The sequence below is a fragment of the Myotis nattereri genome (assembly GCF_964212035.1).
Source record: "Myotis nattereri genome assembly, chromosome: 3".
Classification (NCBI taxonomy): Eukaryota; Metazoa; Chordata; class Mammalia; order Chiroptera; family Vespertilionidae; genus Myotis; species Myotis nattereri.
The window spans coordinates 73590981-73615968 of record NC_138077.1 but is presented as its reverse complement, the minus strand read 5'-3'; the positions used below and the strand labels follow the sequence as shown (position 1 = coordinate 73615968).

Genomic DNA, 24988 nt, shown 5'->3' with positions numbered 1-24988 from the left:
TGTTATTTAAATATGAAATGGTGTGGTACTCTACCAAAGTTATTTCCTTTCTTATTATTTTTTAAATAAGTCCCCATCCCATCCTCCATCAGAAACATAACCATGCTCATAGTTGAAAAGTCAGAGAGCAGAAAAGTATAATAAGGAAAGAGAAATCCCTAAATTTCCATCCTGCTGAGATGCCCAAATCCACAGAACCCCAACACAATAAGCTTTCACATATTCCTGAGGTAGGTGAGTTAAGTTTCATACCTTTAAAATGTCTTCCATGACTCCTTGCCCTGCCTATATCTAATACTGCTATTCAACCCTCTAGCATCAGCTCATCTATAATTTCCACTGGAAGTCTTCCCTGACCCCCACTTGAGTCCTGAGGACTCTGAGGGTTCCTTAACTAGATACAGGACATCGAAGAACCAAGATAGAACTGTTTCTATACTACCAACTAGAGTTTTCTGACAAATAGTAAAAGCTAAAAAAACTAAAGTGCCAACCCTCAACTGTTCAAAAAAATGCTTAAAGAGTATGCACTTCATTTGTATCTTAAAAGACAGGTAACATAAATGGGAAAAAGAAGAAACCATCAGCAAACATCTATAATAATAAAAGCGTAATGTGCAAATCAACCGAACAGCCAAATACCAGAACGACCGTCAGGACAACCACGCTATGACAATGGAGCCAGGCCAGCCAAGGTGGTGGGTGTGACGCAATTGGGGGGGTGGGAGGGGTGCCTGCCATTGCCCCATGATCACCCCGCAGAGGGAGGCCCAGGCCACCCTCTGTGGGGCGACTGATGGGGGGGGGTGTGGGGGTCTCTGGGGAACCAGGGATGTGTGGCGGGAGACGCAAGCAGTGCCAGGCCAAGGCGGGTGCAGGCAGGGGGTGGGGTCAAGAAGCCTGCAGCCAGGGCCACGAAGTCGGCAGCTAGGGGAGGAAGGCCTACCCTTGCACAAATTTCATGCATCGGGCCTCTAGTTGATAATACTGAGACAAGCTATTTTAGTGGTCAAAGCAGACCCATCTAAGGAGGTGATACGTACACTTAGATCTTTGTCCTTGGCTTAAAAATGTGAAGTGTCGGAAGAGCTTTTCAGGAAGGGGAAGCAATCTGAAGAGGCAACAAGGTGGAAAAAGACCTTGGCTCAATCCAGGAATTGAAATTAGACAAATGAGGCTGAAGTTTCAATGTTCTTCAAAAGTAAGCAAGAGAGAAATATGGTATTTTTTAATTATTTCAAATTATGGGAACCAAATAAAGCAGTAAGGAGGGACTATGTAGTATGGAATATTGAGTAATGGATAGAGGTAGAGAATCTGGTTCCAAAAGTAGGGTGAAGCCAGAAAGCTAATCAAAGCAGTTTCAGGTTGATACAACTGGAAAAAAGGAACCACTAAAAACTGTTATAAAAATAATCTGGCATGATATAATTAGTAATATAAAGAATGGCAATTCCTTCAAGAAAGTATACAGTAATAACTAAATATTATTCACTTGTTTTAGGATGAAAGCTATGTATCGAAGGCCTCTATATATAATATATTCATAATATTATGTTCATTTACTTAAGAGTTACCACCAAGAAACTACTCAATTGGCATTAAGAAGCAATATATCATAGATGCAGTAGGTTCCAATTTCATGTGTCTTAGTAAAACTTTTAAATATGCTAAATTTAAGCAGCAAAGTACAACAAATAATATGTGGAAAGTGGTTTCACTGCAGTTCTGATGGTTCTATGGTATTTAGTTCTACGCTAAAACATACTAGATAATGGTTCTAATTATGGATAAGCAGGCCAAAGAGTAATGCATGTGGCTACAAGGCCTTTTTCACTCTTTCTAAAATGTTACATGAAAACAATCCTCAGCTGATTAAAAGAAATATCATATAAGATTAACATGCTCAACTGAATTAAAATTCTGTGGCTTAATAATTATTAAATTTTTCCTTCCATCCCCAGAAAGAAAACAAAAACAAACCAACAACAACTCCTGTGTTTAGAGATTCAATCACACCTGCCTAATTTTACGGTGCTCCTTAAATAGCATGTATCTTGAGATTAGTATACATTCATCCATTGTTCCTTTAATACATAGTTACTGAGTACCTACTATGTGTAGAAACTGGAGTAGGCACTATGGAGAGAATGGTGAAGAAAGAAAATTTTATGAATTATGACAGGTTCTGGAAAGAAGAGAACAGAGCACCCAGAGAGATAATAACGTGCAGAATAATACAGAGTGATCGGTCAAGGAAGGCCTCTCTCAGGAGCTGACATTTAAGCTACGATCTGAAGGATGAGCAAGAGTTAGATAGCGGAAAAAATTACCAGGCAGATGAAGCTGTGGATTATGTGGAGGTCCTGAAAGCCTGAAAAACTAAAAAAATGTTAAATGCCTGGATGAATGCCTTGGAGCACAAATACCTGAGGAAAACTGTCTTGAGATGGGGTTAGAAAGGCAGATAATGGAGAAATACAAGTGATAAACCATTCATATGAATAAATAGTGCTTTTTGTCGTGTTATTTCTCAAGGTTATTGCCATCACAATTTCCATTCATTTCAACCATATGGTCTTATATAATGAGGATAGATTTTGAGGGCAGAAAATAAAAACTATAACTCGTTCAGTTGATGGCTATGGAGAGATGGCAGGGTCTTACTTCAAGCAGAAGAGTGAAAGCAGACCAAATACCTTTCTCTGGGACAAAAGGACTTATTAATTTCTATGACCAGTTAAAACTACTAAAGACAAAAAAAGACTTTAAGATAAAATGACTGTAAGATAAAAATGGGGGATTTTTACTTTTTTTACAACTCATTTGACTTACAGATACTCAGTAGGATATTTTCCTTCTGCTTGAAATCAGTTTCATTTTCTGAATAAGAAATGCTATTAAGATTTTTTTTTTCAGTATCCAGGGGTATTGTAAGTATAAATGTTTGAGTTTAACTCTGATTTGAAATAAAGTAAGACTCAGATTCCAAGGCATTTCCCTTAGAATTCAAACATTTTTATTATTCATGGAAATTTCAAAAGCCTAATATGCTTCTCTTTTAAATCTACTGAAATCAATAATGAACAATTTAGAGATACAGCTTTTTTAAAAATCTTGAAGCAGCATAACTTTTAAAATGAATATTCAGTTTTCTCTGAAACAGATACACAATCACTAAATACCAATGTCCCAAAGGACTTAGAACTTGATAAGTAAAATCTTTAATAATAAAAAAAAAACCTTAAAGTTACTACTTTATCTAGATCTTAAGATTACCAGATCCAGAATAAACTGACTTTCTCAAATTATCCATTAAATAGCCCACTGTTTTGTTACTAATATTTTTTCTTACTGCAAAAGAGATCTTTAACTCTACATCCTTAAAAACTTTATCAATGAAAATATCCTCCTTGTATACTTAAATAAAGAGAAAATGTTTATGTTTATGATTAAGGTTTGGGATAAACTTTGATAATAAAAAAAACAGGCTATATAGAGAAAATCTAGCTTAAGTAAGAATATCAGGACTCTACACTTCTTTTACCCTATTGATTTCATTTGGAGAAACAGTTTTTAAAACTCCGTAATACAATAGTACAACAGATTTCCTGATGGTAATTTTCTAGGGCTTTTACTCAGAATCCAAGGAACTGCTTCTTACATAGTTGTACACAGTAGTTGGTATTTTTCCAATAAAACAATGCTAAATGCTATTTAAACCAACAAAAGAGCTAAAGGGAACACAAATATATTTCTAGTAATAAAGAGAAACCAGAAAATTAATACAGGTAAATGGGGGAAGAGGAATGAGCTACATAATATTGATATCATGTTGTATTTAAAACCAATTTTAGCACAACGTTAACTATGTAAATTGATTACAAATGAAAATGAGAAGGAAACAAAAAAGGACTCACTCATGTTAAAAATCATTACACATAATGCGTGCAGTTCTTTTTCAAAATTATAATGTTATCTTCTCTAAGTTTGTCCCAATTAAAGAAAATCGCCTTACAATTTTCACTTTACTATGACCATATCACAAGAGACTATAGTCTCCATAAATGCTATAATCTTGAGAGAAAAATCATCTATTGGACCTTTCATGGGAAACTTACTTTATTCACCAAATAAACCATGAATGCATGCTGTGCCCTGAGCTGGTGAGTTATACAACTGCGTAATATTTTGCAACTGAAGGAGAGTCTGCCTTTTGTGTATCACTTGTTATCCTACATGAACTATCAGTACCAGACATGTTTTAAGGCTCTTTATTTTTATTTTAATGATAAGAAACAAATGTTTTTTCTATTATCTTCATATTATTTGTATAGATGAAGAGAAATATGTACTTCTACAAAGAATAACCTAAGATATCTTTATATATGAATTTATTTTCCTATACCAAATAGTTCTAAAAACTAGCTTCAATCTGAAAAAAGGAAGTCACATTTCACAAAAATTATTTGTGAAAATTGAAGACTGAATTTTGAATTATGTTAACGACTACTTTTTCACAGTGAAGAAAGTCTCCAGTAGAGCTGTGGGAAATTAAAAATAATCATAATCACCATGAAGAAAAATGAACATGAAAACTTACTAAAAAAGGTGATGAGATACCCGAAGAAATTTTTAAATGTTCAAACTAAATGAACTTGATTCTGAACTCACATTAGAAATTTAAAACGGTATTATGTAAAGTTAAGTAGAAAAAGAGTTTTACTCTAAGGCACACTGGGACCTAGAAAAATTTCCACATTCTTAAAAATATAACCTCTAGTTCCAGATGAACTTTCAACCACATGCAATAGATTGTTGACATATTAAAATACGTGGTGTATATTCTGCTGTGTCCAAGCTTCAATGACCTGCAGTGAATTGGAAACTTCCTAAAATAACATCTAATTAAAATTCTTTACAGTAGTTTGAGATTGTAATATGGCAAATAAAGTCTTTCTCTCTCCTTGTTTACTTGCCATCTGTCTCTTAAATGTCAAGTACTGAAAATGCTACAAGAATTCTAGTTATTTTAATCCCACATAAAGAGCTGTTTTAATTTTAATCTCACATAAATAATTTTAATCCACATAAATAAAGTAAATAAAGAACTGTTACATAATAGAAAATTATCAGCAACATAAGATAGCCACACTGGTCTTTAAATGTATTGGTTACCTTGAGTGACTAAAGGAAAACAGTTTGCCTTCTTGTGTCTCATATATATAAGCTTTATTTCCCAACCTTAATACCATGTCAAAGATGTACTAGGACCACCATGCTGCACAACTCCCTGGAGTGCCATTTCTCCTAGGAAAGAGTAAACGTGTCAAGACAGATCTGCTAGACCACCTTTTCTTTGTTAATGGTTTCTAAAATCAGAAGATCCATTCCATCAAGTCCAGGAGCCCTGTACTCTGTTTCAGATGCTACCAACATCTTCCTCCATCCCTGATCAAAACAATCTATCATGGTTCTCTGTGTCTAAAACCAACTCTCAAAAAATGAAACATGAACTTAGGAGAGTCCCCAATCTTACCATAATGAATTAAATTGAATTTTATTATGTAAGATGAACTATCAAGATAAATTAAAAAGAATAATTCAAGAAAGTTCAAAAATTAGTTTACAGAAATACCATGAACATACCACAGAGGCAATGTGGAATTAAAAGAGTATATAGGGTGGGGCAAAAGTAGGTTTACAGTTGTGAGTTTACTCTTGTATTATTACTTATTAATTATTGTATTATTTTCCATATGAACAGCTTTAAAAAGAAAACCTACTTTTGCCCCCCCCCCCATCCTGTATATCTTAAGGATTGTTTCAACCTCCAAAGTTATAGAAAGAGAATAACTATTTGCCAAACATTTTAAAGCAAGTTTTAGTACTAAAATGTGGCCTGGGAAAAGGATGGATCAAGGCCAATCAAAATGGTAAAGTTGAGATTACTGACATCCCACACTAGTTAACTTACAAAAACACAGAAAACCACCCCCACCTTGGTATAGTGAGTCAAAACAAACTGCTGACAAACCCTCACAGCTATGTGAGGGGGCGCAACAATAATACACAGTGAGAACACACATGCCTGTTTTCCTTTAAAGTCTGTTTCTAAGTCTGCATGGCTGATAAAAGAGAACAGCCATTCCTTTCTCTAAAAGCCCTGTCTACATATTCAAAATGTCTCAGATGTCCTGCGCCTGCTAAAAAAAGAAAAAAGGAAGGAATAAAGAAAGCAGCAAATATGGCAAAATAATATCTGATCCCACCCTCCAAGCTTGCCTTTAAGAAAAAGAGATGGCAGTTAAGTAAATACATAAATACAAATAAAATGTTAGCTAAAAATCTGAAAACTGAGTTTCAAGTTTAGAAATTCTTATCTGTTTTGGGGAACCCCATCAATAAGAACACAAGAGGCTTACACTAATAAGCCATTTTTTATTTGTGCACATGTACTTATGCACTCCCTGAGGAGTCGTAAATGCTATAGCGACCATCTGCAACACAGCAAGCTATAAAGAGGATAGAGCACCTCTGTCAATAATACGTGCCAAATGAAACTGGACTATTCATGTTGAAAGCATAGATTTTTTTGGAGGATTCCCCAGTTGCTGAAAAGTCCTGTGTATTCAGAGTCATAAATACAATATAGCAGAGAAACAAAAACAGTCTTTGAAGAAATGTTAAAATAAGAATAAGAGGAAGTGAAAACACTCATAAGAGCTCAGAAGGAGAACTAATCTGTCAGTGGGAGAGCCGTAAAATATGCTCATTACCATGCGTAATTTGGGGGAACAGGCAGAATGAATTTTTGAGGGATGTATTTTATAGGTGCTAAGGGAAACCACAAGGACATTCCATTAAAGAAGTGCTCCCAAATTATAGTAACCACCAGCTTTATCCAAAAATGTCACTACATTAAAGACAGCTTGTATACACATAGAATTAGGAATTATTTTAAAATATAATTACTCTAAATAATGGCACTAGCATCCTTTTTCCTTCTAAAATCAATGGCCCTCGTTGCCAAATCTGAAGAAGTTGATATTCAAAGTTGACCTACAAATCCTAACAGGTAGCCTTTGGCCACTTTATTGGACATTTTCCCATGTAACACTTTCACTTTGTCCTGTTTCCAGGCCCTAGTAGACAATAATCAAGGAATAGATCAGGTTTTTCAAATAATCCTACAGCAATTCTAGAGAAATAATCACAGATTTTTATGAGTGTTTGCCAACTATGGAATACTGTTCGGGATACTGTAGGAGATACATAGGAGCAAAACGTGGCTTTTGTCTTTAAAGAATTTGAGACATTTAAAATGACCTTTCTTACCACCATTTTAAAAAGATAGAAATATTTGATAATATATAGTTTAGTGCCACATAAATGCTATAGTCTGAGGAAAAAGAGATTTTGGCTAGAGCGATCAGAAACTGCTGAAACAAGATGGGGATGGGGACAGAGAGGGAGCTTTGGCTCTATCAAGAATAAAGAGGATCTGCATAAAGGGGGGCACATAGAAAAAAAAGATAAAGTCTAATGATAGTGATTAGGCCAGAAACTTTCAACCTTCATCATAAACTAATTACTAAAATTCTGCAGCACACCAAAAAATATATATGCTGTCGCTCTGACAAAAAATAAGTATAATATTGATTCATTCATATTGGACAACTATTGTTGTAGTGCCTGTTTTCATTTTTCTACTTGTCAATCTAAGAGAAAAAGGGTCAGTACCCTTGACTAAATAGTCAGGTATTACATGTTTTAAAAATTCTTATGGCACACTAGTTGAAAATCACTGGATCAGGCCAATCAGAAACGAAGAGATAAAGAGAATTTCAATCCTTTTTTTCCAACAACATTCCTTTAAAGGCCTTACAGAAATTTATCTTTCTTGAGGATTCTTTAAAATAACTTACAACTGTGAGTGGATCCCTGCGGTGATGATAGAGCAAGCTTAGTGAAGTAAAAAAGTTCTGAATGGATCCAGCATTCCAGTTCCCTCTGTGCCACTTCAATGATCCCTCATTACTGTGTATTTAAAATATGATTTGACTTGGCAATTCTAAGAGCAGGCAGGTTATCAGAAATAGCTAGGGTACTTTTTAAAAATGTGGCTACTCAGATCCCAACTGGTAAAGGCAGAGGTACTGTAGGAAGTCAGGGGTCTGTACTTTGATCATTAGGATTAGAATGTACCAACTGGTCCAGGGACTATGTAGGGAAGCGCTAGGCCAGATGACCACCAAAGAAATTAGTAACTTACCTTGTGTTCAAAAAAAAACGTACAAAAGAGTTTAAATTTACTGTACTTTAAAAATTATCATATATATCAGAATACTGACATAAGATAGGAAATGGGAGTCTAGAGGGGCTTTAGCGCTCAATCAATGACTACGTGTCATTAACTTTTTATTCCCCTTAGAGCAAGCATGTCAAACTCAAAGGCTAACATGGGCCAAATAAACAAAGTTTAAGTTTATGTGGGCTGCAAAAAAAACCAAAAGCTTCAATTTTCATAGAAATATAGGTTTATTTTGATAGAGACATGCTGAATACAAAAGGCTGAAATAAATGAGTAATCCTTAATATAAAATAATAGAAAATTTTAACAAGAATTAATATTTTTTCTTGAACATTAACTTACCAAACACTGAATAATTGCACAAATTAATGAGCATAATGCAAATAAACCTATTTTTCTTATTCTCCAAAAGCAAAAGTATTTCCTGTTGCGCACACCAAACAAGTCAGTCCAAGACTAATGACGTGGCAATTGGTTGCTAAAATATTCGCTGCTAGTATTAGTGGAGAGAAATGGTACACAGGTGCATAAGGGAAATGAATACAATACAATTACAGTGATCGGTCATTAGTGTATGTTGTAGTTCGTTATTAATAACTAGAGGCTCCGTGCACTGGTGGAGTCCTTTGGCCTGGCCTGCAGGGAACAGGTTGAAACCAGCTCTCTGACATCCCCCGAGGGGACCCAGGTTGCTAGAGGGCAGTTCTCAGGTGAAGTGCCCCAGAATTGGGCTCCCTCCTCTCTGGTTCCGTGTGCATCACCCTAGAACCGCAGCTGCCAAGTCACAGAAGCTTGGCAGCTCCTGTGTTGAGCGTCTGCCCCGTTGTGGTCAGTGCTAATCATAGCTACCAGTCAGATGGCTGAACAGTAGGCCAGTTGCTTAGGCTTTTCTATGTATAGATTATGTATAACAGGATATTGTAACAATTCAGTTATGAAGTTTTTATTAAAATGTTTCTTACATACCATTATATTGGCTGGGCCACAGAAATATTTGTTGTGGGTCACATGCTTCCTGCGGACCACGAGTCTGACATGCTTGACTTAGAGGATCACACTGGTCAGTAATTACAAAGCATTACTGGCAGAATTAGGAGAGAAAAGATAAGCAAAGCAAGGAAAGTGTTTATAAATGCCAAGTGCCTAAGACTGCCGTAGATTACATCAACAGGGCAGGGGTCAGTAAGTTATGCAGTCTCTGTGGCAACTTCTTACTTCTGTCACTGTAGTCAGAATGGGCAGGTATTTGTGGCACTGAAATTTTGTTTACAGAAAGAAGTGTGATCTGGATCTGACCCACAGGCTGTAGTTGACCAAGTACTGATAAAATGGAAAAAAGTATGTGACACATTAGCAACTTCAAGATTTCAGATGCTTTATGAAAACAATTTTTACATATCCAACTGCGGGGAGAAGAAACTAAAGTTAGAATTTTATGGGAAAAACATTCACAAAATTTGGTAAGGAGAATGTTCTGTTTCTTAGGCCCTGAATCCATGCAAACCTCCCTTAACCAGTTAAATGAGACCTGGCTGACCAGAATGCATTCATTCATTAGTCAAAGTAAAGGTTTCTGAAATTTCTGGAAAAGAATAAACCTGACAGCTTCATATGCTGTCACATTCACAGAAAAATCAATATACTTCACTAAAAACCCTTTAGAACAAAAAGTGAAGTGTTTGCACAACTGCAAAATAAGCTAACATTTTATTTCCATTAATATATTTGTGGGGGGGAGTATTTAGGGAATCTTTCCTACTAAAGGAAAAAAAACTGCTCATCTAGAGAAGTTAAAAGCTTAAAAAATAGCAGGCAACATTTCACACACATACACATGGGGCGGGGGAAGGCATGCTTGAGAAATGAAACTTTATATAGTCCTGAATTTAATATATAGAAGCTGTCTTGTTTAAAAAAAAAAAAAAAGCTTGCATTTACTGACCATTTGAAATATATATTAATACTGGTGTAATGAAGATGAGAAAACACACCTCATTTTCACAAGTATAAAATGTGCTAATTGTTCAAATGAGTCCTCTTGAAACAAACTTGAAAAAAAGGGTTTACAATGCCGATGCCTTCAGATGCAAACAGCTGCAGACTCAACTGGTAATGAGGCATCACTTAGAAATATATCACAAGTGATTCCTGTCTAGTCATGTAACCTCCACTCAATTTAGCTTCTCTCAATAGAAAATGGAATATTTACCACTCATCTCTGAGGTATAGACCAGTGATGGCGAACCTTTTGAGCTCGGCGTGTCAGCATTTTGAAAAACCCTAACTTAACTCTGGTGCCGTGTCACATATAGAAATTTTTTAATATTTGCAGCCATAGTAAAACAAAGATTTATATTTTTGATATTTATTTTATATATTTAAATGCCATTTAACAAAGAAAAATCAACCAAAAAAATGAGTTCATAGGTTCGCCATCACTGGTATAGACATTGATAACAAAGATAATGATTGAATTCTTATCAAACAAAACTTCACTCTTCCTAAAACTACTAATAATTTGTTTTCCATTATTTGGGATGTTTAGTCAAAGTTTAAAAGAGAATGAGGTAAACTCAAGAAAAAAATTGTTATCTCTTTTAAAGGATAATGAGTCTGAGATAAAACTGTCTTTGTATATTTGTGCCTTCTTTTATCTTTGAATATTTTTTTCCCTAGAAAGCCAACAAGAATAGAAAAATTTACATTCAACAGTTTTCACTATTGTTCTGGATGTCACTTTTTTTTCAGGCTTGAGAAGACTAAGAGGAATTGGCTGGCAGGAGCAAGTCCGCAGAGAAGTTCTAGGGCAGCTTTTCAATCAATGATAAAAAGAGGGCAGGCATATGTGGTGCTACCCTTCTTTGCTCAGTCTTGTAGCCTTAAAAATATGGAGCTGCAGCAGAAAGTCTGCAACCATGAGGTTCTAGAGCAGTGGTTCTCAACCTTCCTAATGCCGCGACCCTTTAATACAGTTCCTCATGTTGTGACCCAACCATAAAATTATTTTCGTTGCTACTTCATAACTGTAATTTTGCTACTGTTATGAATCGTAATGTAAATATCTGATATGCAGGATGTATTTTCATTGTTACAAATTGAACATAATTAAAGCACAGTGATTAATCACAAAAACAGTATGTAATTATATATGTTTTCCGATGGTCTTAGGCGACCCCTGTGAAAGGGTCATTCGACCCCCAAAGGAGTTGCGACCCACAGGTTGAGAACCGCTGTTCGAGAGTGAGGAAAAGCCCTAATACTAAGCGAGGGGACTGCAAGATCAGAAAGACCTTGGGTGTCTCACAGCACTGAGAGATATACAGGATGGGCAAAAGTAGGTTTACAGTTGCTGATATGGAAAAGACATGTAGGTTTTGATTATTACAACAGCTTTATTCAATCAAAAGAATGTCACAGTGCAACTGTAAACCTACTTTTACCCACCCCGTATATCCCTAAATATGTAAGCTATTGTTGGTTAGGTATTGTTACTTTTATTTTTTTTTCTTTGATTATGTCTTTATGTCCCCCATTGCCCCCCCAACCTCCCAATCATGCCCTCACCCTCAGCCCCTGTTGTCTGCGTCCACTGGGTATTGTTACTTTTAGCCAAACGCATTCCTAAGTGATGCAACTTACTTGCTCAATCCATGTTGATAAACACTTATAAAACTTTGATCATCCAAAATTTAGATTAACACTTTAAGCCAAGAGTTGGCAAACTATGACCTATAGCACAAATTTAGTCTAACATATGGTTTTGTAAATAAAGTTTTATTAAAGCCATTCCAATTCATTTACATACTGTCTATGCCTTCTTTACTACTCTAAAAACAGAACTGAGCAGTTGCCAGAGGCGATCTGACAAAGCCTAAACTATTTACTATCCAGCTCCTTATAGTTTGGTGGCCCTGTGCCATTTTTAGAAACAATTATTTACTCTTGTTTAAACTAAGAGTCTAGAATTGATTCTCTGAAATCTTAATTTGAAGTCATACTTAAAATACTTTTTATCTTATTAGAGACACAAAAAGTGAATGTGAATGCCATCAACACAGATAACACCTCCCACCCTTTTTTTTTTAATTTGCAATACAGAAAACTTTGTAAACAGATTTAGTGGTGATGATGTTAAGTCATAATTAAATATTTTAATTAATTCTCCAGAGTTTACCACAAAGTAAAAGAATGAAACAGAAATTCTTAATCAAAGATAATCAGGGCTATTAATATTACAACTTTTAATTAAATGCACATATTTATAGCATTAATAATTTCTAAAGATATGGCATTTTATACATTAAAATCAGTAAGACTGTCATAACAAATTACTTATAAATTAACATATATATAAAATTTTATTTTTGATAAAAGTTGAACTTGCTATGCTTTTTAATATATATGCATAAAATTAATGTATAAATTAATTCACCATGCTTTTTATTATAAACCTGAAAAAAATTACAAAAATATTTAAGCCAGAGGTTTTTCAAAAAGAATAATTTTAAGTAATTTGTTTGATATTATCTTCTACCAAGCAAAGTTTTCATACTTTTGTGACACACACTCAAGTTTCAATTTTCTCCCCCTCCTTAGTATAAATTTTACATTACCATATTTGGTCACTTACAGTGAATTTTGTATTTTAAAAAGATTTTTTTTAAAATCCTAACCTCCACCCTACCTGTGAATGTGACCTTATTTGAAAATAAGATCTTATAGACATAGTAAAGTTAAGATAGGGTCATTATTCTAGGCCTGATCCAACATAACTGGTATTCTTGTAAGAAGAGAGAAATTTGTTTTTGTTTTTAAATATGGAATGCTTCACGAATTTGCATGTCATCTTTGCACAGGGGCCATGCTAATCTTCTCTGTATCGTTCTAATTTTAGTATATGTGCCGCCGAAGCAAGCACAGGAAGAGATAAACTTGGACACATGCACAGAGAGCAGAACACCAGGTGATGACAGAGACTGTGAAATTATGCCACCACAAGCCATAGGATGCCCGGGGCCACCAGAAGTGGAAAGAGTCTTGGAAGCACCCTTTGTTCATCAGTGGTTCAACCAAACAACACAGGCAATCTCAATCTCTTTATTATTTGAACTAGAGGCCCAGTGCATGACATTCGTGCACTAGGGGCAGAGGAGGGGGGTGCCTCAGCCCAGCCTGCGCTCTCTCGCAGTCCAGGAGCCCTTGGAGGATGTCTGCCTGCTGGCTTAGGCCCACTTCCCGCTAAACCGGGCCTAAGCCAGCAGGCGGACAGCCCCTGAGGGGTCCTTAGCGCTGCTGCGGAGTGGGGAGAGGCTCCCATCACTGCTGCTGCACTCCCCAGCTGTAAGTCCAGCTTCTGGCTGAGTGGTGCTCCCCCTGTGGGAACGCACTAACCACGAGGGGGCAGCTCCTGCGTTGATCGTCCAGTGTGCAACACAGTGACCAGTCATTCTGCCGTTCAGTCAATTTGGATATTAGCCTTTTATTATATAGGATTATGTAAGGACCTCGCATGTGAATCTGAAAACTATGTGTTTAAATGCAAATTCAAACAAGAACTGAAGTTTTAACTATGAATTTAAAGATACCAAAGATTAATATTAAAAATGGGCTTAGAAAAATTAGTATATCTGAAGCACTGTATCGCAAAACAGGACAGGACTACATTTTTATGACCTGCTTAATTAGTGCTTGATGCTAATCTGTTTGGATTTCTGGAAACTTCACTTCTTCGTTAAATCACTGAAACACACACACACACACACACAAAGATGCTTCTAGGGCTAGATTTCCAAGCATTCCTCAGGGCTATAGGATTATCACTGCAGCTTGTCTGTTTTATAAACATACTTTAATTTAGTTTTGTAAGAAACTGCCAAAGGAGCTTTCTTTAACTAAATAACAAATCTGCCACTTGAAAGACATCAGTCATCAACCTTCTCTGTGGGAGTATTATTATTATAAAACTAAAAACAGGCATTCTTTCTTAAGTGCTTCTGGATTTTAATTATCAAATTTGAATGTCACCAGATATTTAGTGAAAGGAAAACATCAATTTTAATAAGCTGCCTTAAGACTGAAAACATAAAAGGTATTCAACCCTAAAGCCAAGTTCACTTGAGTTTTGTGAGTTGGCTTACAGTCTTATAATACAATAGTTATCACTCTCAGGAATTTATAAACATTTAATGAACTCTATGCTGCAAGAAAAGAAATCTTCAATTTTAAAATGAAAATATCATGTGTGTATAATATATAATTTGACTTGGAAGGAACTTAAATGCATTGCAATAAAAATTTTCACAGCTAATAAACCAGGAGTTGGGGGATGAATGGTATTAACACAGGAGTGAAAAAAAGTAAATAAAACAAATAGCAAATAAATGGATTAAATGTAAACACTTTATTTAAAAACAATGGATTTAAAGTTATACCTAATAACTTGTATTCTTTTATATTTTGAAATTGTACCCCAAAAAGGAAACTACTGGGGAAACCACTTTCACTTTTTACTTACATGAAAATCAACAAGAAAATTGCTTTGTATCTGGTTAGCAAAGAAGCATGGATCTGTTAGCCATGAAGTCTTTAACAGTCAAATTCTGCAAGTTCTCACCTGCCCACTCTCACAGACGCCCTTTGTTTAACTTGACAACATTTGTCTAAATAACTTCCTTGTGGCCTCTATTTTCACAGTGTGTTAAAGAAATAAGCTCCTTTATTTTCAAACTTTAGAAAAGTACACTCACATCTCCCAGATAACTGAAATATGAATAAAAGCATTCTTATCAAAACTTAATAAACTTTTTACTCATTTATGATAAATCAATGTCAGGAAGAGATTCACGTTTTCTAAAGAAAATCCCATTTCCTACCTGGCAGACACACTTCCACTTAAAATGTCTGACTAGTATTTATCCTCTGAATCCAAGTTACACATTGTCATTTTAAAATATTAAAAAGTAATATTTTCATTTCTCTACCACTAAAATGGAAAAAAAATGCCTAAGATGCAAACAAATACAGAGAAAAGTTAAATAGTAACTATGTATGTTTACACTGAAATACTTGTGTTCAAAAAAACATCAATAACCTAGTTTGATTTATTAAAAAATCATTTTTTTCTACTTGCACTTATCCCATGAAATGCAAAAGAACTGCAATTTTCACCATTTGTAAATTAAAAAAGAGAAATAGACTAGGTTAATTTTTAAAGTGTAAAATTATTTTTTAAAAGAGTATAAGCCATTCCCTTTCCTGTACAGTAAATGATATTTCATAGAATAAATATCATTCGCTAGTGCACAAATTATTTAAAAAGAAGATTACTAAGATTAATTCTCCTGCAAATAATTATTGTGATAACAAGAACAGTATTTTTACCATAAACTTACTGGATTTGAAAAACTATAAACTGATGTAGCAACAGCAGCATTCGTCTGAAACAAACTACAACTTCTTTTTATGATGTCGAATGAAATATCTGAGCCAAAAAATATGGTGGATACCCAGAAAATAATTTAAAAGCTGAAAAAACAAATTGGAGTCAGGAAACCAACAAAGGTCACAAAGACACTTGGGGCAGAAATGGCCTCAGACCGTGAGATTGCTGCACTCAGTTCAGCAACCATCTTTCCTCACTTCCTGCTCCTATGTACAGAGCTGCCTAGGAGAAAATGTGGAACTACATGACACTACAAACAAGGCCATTAACCTGTGAAGTCCAGTAGTAATTAAAACTGTTACATAAAGCCCACATTGTGCAAACAGATCAATCTCTTTATGTGGTTAAACTGAAAACCCATGAGGAATTACAGAACTACTTCGATGACCATGTAACCAGCATGTTTTGTGTTATACAAACATAAATATTTAAATTAATGCAACATTATTCTTTGGCCAAAGCAATGTTGTCATACAGTAGTATGAGGAAAGTAAGTAGGCTTGTTTGCAGCTTTGTGTGGTATTGTCACTTTTATTGTTATTATTGTTGTAACTAATGTTTTTGATTCAGCTTTCAACTAAATCAAGTATCTTTTATATGTCACATCCACAATGTTTTGGTACACTAACTCATAAATTACAACACAGATATAAACAGCAAGCCGAGTGATCTGTAGTACCTTAGCAGGAAAGGCATTTTATTAATGTAACAGATTATACATTTTCCTTTCTTCAGCCAAATGGTCAGTGGAGAAAAGATTTTTTTTCCTTAAAGGTTTTAAATAAAGGCTATCATTTTCTAGAACTAATTTTTTGATGTCAAAATACTTCTAAAAAACATCTTAATTGGAGTGAATATTATTACACCAGCTATACAAACTATGATTTGGTTTCTACAATACACGTGCACAAGAAAAGGTCCAAGGCTTTGAAATAATATCAATAATAACACAACATCTGTGTAACACTCTCCGACAGAAATATTTTAAAAGCCTTTATTTTCTTCACAGATACATTATCAAACACAGAGCTACTTAACACCTAAGTCAACTTTTGGTTTTGTTTCAGTGGTTGTAAACCAGAGTGTAGGAGGAAAGAAATGGGTTGTAGCCCTCTGGTTCACTGAAACAATTCTAAAATAAGGGAAATCTGCATATTATTAGGTCATCACCTCTGGGTGTTCTTAAAAACAGTGCCCAACACCAGGCCTTGAAGAGCCTGTGATTAATACATAACTTTTTATATGAAAAAGTACATTTTATTATTAAAATGGTCATCTGATGAAACTGCCAGTCAAGTCACCAAAGAAGGGCATCTCCATTAGTGTTAACATTTGTCAGCGATCACTACCTTCACACCCATTTGCTTCTGCCACTAACACTTTAAGCAATATGATAAGTTTCTCTTCTCTGTGCTTCAAACTATAAATTCCTCCTTCTCCATAAGATCCCAACCCCCACTCCACACATATGCACAAAAACGTTATGTGTGCCAAAAATCACTGAATTACTCTTCCAAGAAATATCAGCTCAGAATGGCTTAGATCAGCAGTTCTCAACCAGTGGGTAGCGACCCCTTTGGCAGTCAAACAACCCTTTCACAGGGGTCGCCCAAGACCATCCTGCGTATCAGATATTTACATTACAATTCATAACAGTAGCAACATTACAGTTATGAGTAGCAACGAAAATAATTTTATGGTTGGGTCACAACATGAGGAACTGTATTTAAAGGGCCAGAAGGTTGAGAACCACTGGTTTAGACACTCAGCTGGAGAAGCACTAGCTCAGTGAGAGGTTCGATTGTAAATAGAAAAAAGAAAACAAACAAACAAACTATGGAGTAAAAGTGATACTAGATAAGGAAGAAGTTACTGTAAAAGTCAAGGAAGGCATGCAGCCTGCCTCTACGTAAGTCACTATTCCACCTATTCTCAAAGCAAGAGGCTTGCACTATGTGCCTTAGGACCTATTTCAGTAGTAAATAAATGTATCTATACTTTCTACCTCTTGCCTTCTATACAGGAAATACATTTTGTGGCATTTACTATATTTATCTTTCTATTTGTTTGTATTTTTATCACATATATGTTAAGTTGCTTTAAAAATTCAGACTACTCATATTTTTGCAATCAGTTAAAGCAGAAATAGTTCAAAATTGATACATGAATTTTACCCATTTGCCCTTACATTTAAAGCATCCACAGAGTCTATTTTTGATACAACAGGAACATTAAAATAAACATTTGATTCATATACTCATCTAGCATAATTTTCTTCAATAAAGTACTAAATCACTAGAGAAAATAATGGTTTACACAATGAACTCCAAATTAATATTTTTATTATAATTGTCCTACATTTTTAATCTAACAATACTAATGTCCTTAGTAACATCATTTGTATAATTTTAAAAAATATTGTTTAGGGAATTTATAATATTCCCAATAATTAGTGTATCATACATGTAAAAGCCATTTTACTAAATAGAATACTCTGTTCCCTAACTGGGATCATTTTTTAAAGTTTCTTGTATATTCTATAGAACAAAATGCCCAAGAGCTTCATATACAATGGCACACATTAGCCTCAGTTTGCATTTGGAATCCTAAGGGAATCTGGAATTGAGTGTAAAAACATATTACTACCAAAAGAAACAGAAATCAAAAATCTATGTCCTTGTTATGATGGACCAAGAATGGTCCATTATGAAATTATCCTATACAGTGGGGCCTTGACTTACGAGTGTCCCGACTAACGAGTTTTTCGAGATACAAGCCGTCTTTCTGTCGATTTTTTGCTTTGAGTTGCGAGCTAAAATTCGGGTTACAAGCCAGCTTCAGATACCCCACCGCTAGTTGGCACTGCAAACGTCAAAGTGAACGCCACAACATCAGCCCAGCATCACATGTCTCACCCATTCACTTTAATGATTTGACATACGAATAATTTGAGTTACGAGCTCCATCACTGAACGAATTAAACTCGTAAGTCAAGGCCCCACTGTATAATAAAAGAGAAACATGCAAATTAACCATCCCTATGCTATGTTTAAGCCACACCCACAAGCCATGCCCACCAGCCAATCAGGAGAGAGTATGCAAATTAACCCAACTAAGATGGTGGCGGCCATGGGGCTGGAGCAAGCAGGAGGCTTGGGTTGCCCCTGGCGATGGAGGAAGCCAAGCTTCCCGCCTGCCCTGGGCTCCGCTAAAGGCTACAAAGTTTCAATTATAGAAGATAAATAAATATCAGTTACCTGCCTCCAGCCCCCCTCCGCCCCGTGGCCTCTGCTCAAGGAGGGGCTGGGAGCCTGGCTTGCCAGGGGCAACCCAGGCTTCCAGCTGGACCTGGCCTCTGCTCAAGGTTACAAAGTTTCAATTATAGAAGATAAATAAATCCCAGAAAAAAAGGAGAGGCTGGGAGCTTGGGTCACAGGGGAGGGGGGGGGGGGCGCGGCGCATGGCCAGCCTGAAAACAGCCATCAGCCCCTCACCCAGGCTGGCCAGGCACCCCAGCAGGACTCCACCACTCTGAAGGGGCTGTGCGCAGCCTGAAAACGGCCCTCAGCCCCTCATCCAGTCTGGCCAGGCACCCTAGCTGGGACCTCCACCCTGAAAGGGCTGTGGCCAGCCTGCAAATAGCCCTCAGCCACTCACCCAGGCTGCCCACACTGCCATGGGGTGAGGGTCTCTGCTGGGGAGCTTGGCCAGCCTGCAAACAGCCATCAGCCCCTCACCCAGGCTGGCCAGGCACCCCGGTGGGGACCCCCAACCCTGAAGGGGGCATGGCCAGTCTGAAAACAGCCCTTAGCCCCTCACCCAAGCTGGCCAGGTACCCCAGCGGGACCCCCACCCTGATCCAGGACACCCTTCAGGGCAAACCAGCCAGCCCTCACCCATGCACCAGGCCTCTATCCTATATAATAAAAGGGTAATATGCAAATTGACCATAACAGCAGAATGACTGGGAATAACTGGTCACTATGACAAACACTGACCACCAGGGGGTGCCCCCTGGTGCTTAGTATGCTCCCACAAGGGGAGCTCTGCTCAGCCACAAGCTAGGCTGACAGCTGCCAGCACAGCATGTCCGACTGCAGCTTAGGTCTGCTCCCCGCTGGCATGTGGACATTCCCTGAGGGTTCCCGGGCTGCCAGAGGGATGTCTGACTGCCAGGTTAAGCCCAATCCCCTGGGGAGTGGGCCTAAACCAGCAGGTGGACATCCCCCGAGGAGTCCCAGACTGCGAGAGGGCACAGGCCAGGCTGAGGGACACCCCGCCGCTAAGTGCACAAATTTTTGTGCACTGGTCCTCTAGTGATTAGATATTTATCAAATGTAAATTTTGCATAAACACAGCTGGCCACAGAATATGGGACATGGATAACAGTAAAATCTAACTAGGAATGCTAGAAAAGCACAAAAACTAATAAACTTTGTCTTAAGGTTGAATTTAGGAGAGTGACAAAATTAAGACACTTAAAATACAGAATTTAAAGAGTAGTATCAATGTAACCAGTCATCATTATGCAATCTATCATCATCTACAGAAATCTACACACAATCAACCAAAATTTATAGAGTCCCCCATGATATCCTCCTACACAAAAAGTCACAAATATAAAAATTTATAAATGAAATGGTTTTTACATCTAATGAGTTAGAAAATGTTTCAAGTTACTATAGAATAAGTAAAAACTGGGAATGAAGTTTACCACATTACATATTACTACAACCATTAAAATACTGTAGAAACTCAAATTCCTGACCTAGAAGTTACACACCTTCTCACTGTCCTAATACCCTAAAATGTAAATTTTTAAGAGACCAGGAAGAATTTCAGGGCTACTAAATCTGAATAAGAACTGTAAAGATATTTCCAGAAAAAAAATTAGTTTTATTAGATCAATGTTAGGACTATGAAGTGAAAATATAGTTTTAAACAAACATCTGGCTTCTCACAATCGTGGCCATTCTTGAAAGGTCTAAGAAGAAACAATCACTAGGATACATCTCTACCTTACTTCTAGCTCCTTCTGGCAATCTAAACTCCCCTGAGCAGTCCTGGGGAAGAGTCTTAGAGCTTTAAGTTAAAAGGCAATTGGAAGATTTACCATCCTCAAGATATGTGGTCCAAGAATATTAAGTGATGAACCTACAGTTATATAATAGGTTAGGCTACTATGCTTATGTTAGGGTTCATCACTAATTTAGAGAGCAAATTATGAATAAGTAAATCTTTATGCCATTTTACATTGGGGAGGGGGTTTTCCTATGTTTAAATTAGATGGTTTTATTCTCTCTGGGCTATTTGTTTTTCAGGTATTTACAGACAAATTCAGAGTCTGCATATCTAGGTAAATTAATTTTCTCTATACAATCCTATGTCTTATTAGGCTAATTTTCCCAACCTGAAAGAAACATTAGAGGTTTCTTAGATATTTTTATATATATATAAGGCAAATACACAGAGGTTATCTTAAACTGAAATTCAACTTAACTATGTTAAAACATTATATATTTTAATTAATACTATATTTGTTTTTCAGTTTGGAAATCTAAGTAAAGTAGCACTATTAGTGAATATTCTCAATATATTTAAAATATCCCAGAAATCAAATGACTTATTATATTCTTTACTTGGTTTAAGGTAGATCATAAAATTTAACATTAAATTAGCCAAACAACAAAGCTTTAATGAGGAGTCTCTAAATCAAAAATTATGGCTACAAAATAAGGAGTCAGTTGATGCATCCTCCACCCCAGTCTAGTTTCTCACTTAATAGACAAGTATGAGAATGGAAGCTACATCTCTCACCCACATCTACCACACCCACACATTCAATCAAGACTCCATCTTAAAGACAGTGTTTCCTATATTAAATGCTGGTGGATGTGGAGCAATAGGAAACCAGTGGCAATGTAAAACATTACAGCCACTTCAGAAGACATTTAGGAGTTTCTTACAAAGCTAAACATAAGCTTACCATAAGATCAAGCAATCATGCTCCTAGGTATTTACTCAAATGAGCTGAAAGCTTATGTCCACACAAAAACCTGCATATGAATATTTACAGCAGTTTTATCAATAATTACCAAAAACTGGAACCAAGATGTCCGTCAACAAGCAAATGAATAAGCAAACTGTGATATACCCATGTACTTAGTATTATTCAGTGATAAAAATAAAATAAAAACAAGCTATGAAGACATGGAGGAACCTTAAATGCATATTGTTAAGTGAAGAAAGCCAGTCTGAAAACATTATATTATTACATGCTTTCAACAATATGACTTTCTAAGAGGGTTAAACCATACTGCAGAGCAAAGGGCATTTTAAAAGCAGTGAAACTATTCTAAGATGATACTGTGCTAGAAAATACATGACATTATACATTTGTCAAAACGCACAAAACTGTATGACACAAAGAGTGAATGCTAATACAAACTATGAACTTTAGTTAATAATTCTGTATCAATATTGGTTCATCAACTGTAACAAATGTACCACACACTACACAAGATATTAATAATAGGAATAACTGCATATAGGAGAGAGGGTACTTCCCAAGTAATTTTTCTGTAAATCTAAAACTGCTCTAAAATATAAAATATATTTTAAAAAATTAGAACACTCTCTCACAAATTAGCTATTATCATAAATTTTTATAAAATTACAAGGTCTAGATAATGCAAAAAGGGAATACACAATTGAAATAACATTTCCGCAAAGTAAACACATTTTGACATTTATGCTACCTGTGAAACAAAAAGCAACATAAATGACCTTAACACTAAGAAATAAAATCTGAAATAGTCTTACCTGTCCTGTGACTGCTCCTCATACATCCTCTCCTTGCCTTCTTTAAAGAGTCTTATGGCCCGTTTTGACTTTTTCATTAGACTATCAATGTAGATTTTAAAATATTCATTCTCACTGAGTTGGGCAAGTTTCTGGTTGTCATCATATTTACTCAATATAAGTCGCAAATGCTGATATGTATCAGGTAAAATATCAAGTATATACGGTGGGCTATTTTTCAACTGAAGTTTGGGATTTTGGCACAGTCTGACCTAAAAAACAAAGACAAAAATAAAACATTTCATATGAACCACAATATTTTCTTTTATAGAGAAACTTAGTGAGTGATGTACTATTTCTTCACTTTACATAGTACGAATTTTGACTTTAAATTATTAACACCAGTCTACAAACAGTTGACAAATATCTGTATCTATCTTAACACAATTAAATCCTATTTCCTTCTCCTCCTATTCAGTTTTTTTTATTGAATTTATTGAGGTGACATTGGTTAATAAAATTATATAGGCTTCAGGTGCACAATTCTATAGTATATGAGCTATATACTGTATTGTTTGTTCATGGCCCCAAGTCAAGTCTCCTTCTATGACCATTTATTCCTCCTTTACCCTGTTCTACCTCCCGCCAACCCCCTTTTCCTCTGGTAATCACCATACTGTTGTCTGTGTACATGAGGTTTTGTTTTTTGTTTTGTTTTGTTTTTTTCTCAGTTTTTTTTTTTTTTAATTTTGGTCATACCTTTACTTTCAAGTCCTGAAGTTTTCATCCTCTCTTCTACAATGTTTCATTATTCATGGCTTAATAGAACTCCAGGGTATAATTATTGTATACCACTAACAGTCTCTTTTTAAAAAAATGAGGAAATGAGTCTCTTCTGCTGGTAACCAATGTCTCATATCTATGTATTATTTTACTACATTGAACTCCTAGGTAAAATGCTTTCATAGATTTTAATTAATGTTTTATATGTTGTTCCTAACCCTGGGGAGAATAAAACATAAGTGTAATTTTAATAACTGAGTTATTAAGTAGTAAATGGTGTCAGGTTAGAACAAGTCTTTTCCACCTCCCCAGATTCTCTCCCATGCCTATAAACCTGTGTTACAGTATAACCACTCGGTCATTCCATCAGGTGCCGCACAACCACTGGGTGTTTAGGGCTGCCTGCAAAACTGAAAATACCTTCTGCTAGCAAGAAAAGAGAGTAACTCAACTAGTACATTCACTTCCACATGTTCATGTGACTTTTAGTCAAAATCAACACATCTCATTCTTACCCCTTGAACCAGGGTGTAAGGAACCACCCGATTAAGTATTTAATTAAATCATTGGGAATTCCATAAGAGTTCTCAACCTGTGGGTCGCGATCCCTTTGGCGGTTGAACAACCCTTTCACAGGGGTCGCCTAAGACCATCCTGCATATCAGATATTTACATTACAATTCATAACAGTAGCAACATTACAGTTATGAAGTAGCAACGAAAATAATTTTTTTTTGATATATTTTATTGATTTTTTTATAGAGAGGAAGGGAGAGGGATAGAGAGTTAGAAACATCGATGAGAGAGAAACATCGATCAGCGCCTCCTGCACACTCCCCACTGGGGATGTGCTCGCAACCAAGGTACATGCCCTTGACCGGAATCGAACCTGGGACCTTTCAGTCCACAGGCCAACGCTCTATCCACTGAGCCAAACTGGTGAGGGCAATGAAAATAATTTTATGGAGGAGAAACCAAGATGGCGGCATAGATAAACACCGGGAAATAGTCGCCCCACACAACAATTGAAAATTATCCCAAAGGACGGAGCAAACATCGTCCAAAACAACAGGAAGGCTGGCTGAGTGTAATTTCTACAACTAGAAGAAAAGAAAAGCACGCTGAGAGCCAGAGGAGCTGTGGAGGCTGAGTGCAGAGGTACGGCGGCGGCGGCGGCGGCGGCTCGCGCGCGCGCGGAAAGGGGGTGGCACCTGAGGACGCGGCTGTCTTTTTGAATCACAAGCTCCCGACTGCTCTGAACTCCGGTTCCGGGAAGTCTCTGGGGACCCAGGTCTCATACGGGGAGAGGCAACTCTGTCAGGCGGCAGCGGGAGAACTTGAGGGCAGATTTCCCTCAGAGGTGCTTGCAGCCGTTACTGGGACACTGAGACGCGCGACTCGCGGAGAATCAGCCATAGCGTCTTTCTCCGCCCCTTTTGACTCCCTGAGACCCCGCCCCACCCAGGCTGCGGCAGAGGCTTTTGCATGTGAATGTACCTAACTATAGCCCAGCCAAGCAGACCCGGAACTTCCAAGAGAAGGCCCAAGGCCCCGCAGCGGCTTGCATTGCTTCACAGCTGAGCCTCTTCGTGGTTCCTGCTCTGTGGCCTCAGGCAGGGGCTGACTTAGCACCTCCTTAGAACCAGGAG

General features: G+C 36.7%; 1 protein-coding gene across 1 annotated transcript in view; it reads right to left on the bottom strand.

Moving 5' to 3' along the window:
• CBLB (Cbl proto-oncogene B) overlaps nt 1-24988 on the bottom strand; it is a 246578-nt gene that overhangs the window by 202249 nt on the left and 19341 nt on the right. The window contains exon 3 of the mRNA XM_081086562.1: nt 22578-22828. Coding sequence (XP_080942688.1) covers nt 22578-22828 — 251 coding nt within the window. The remainder of the gene's footprint in view (nt 1-22577; nt 22829-24988) is intronic.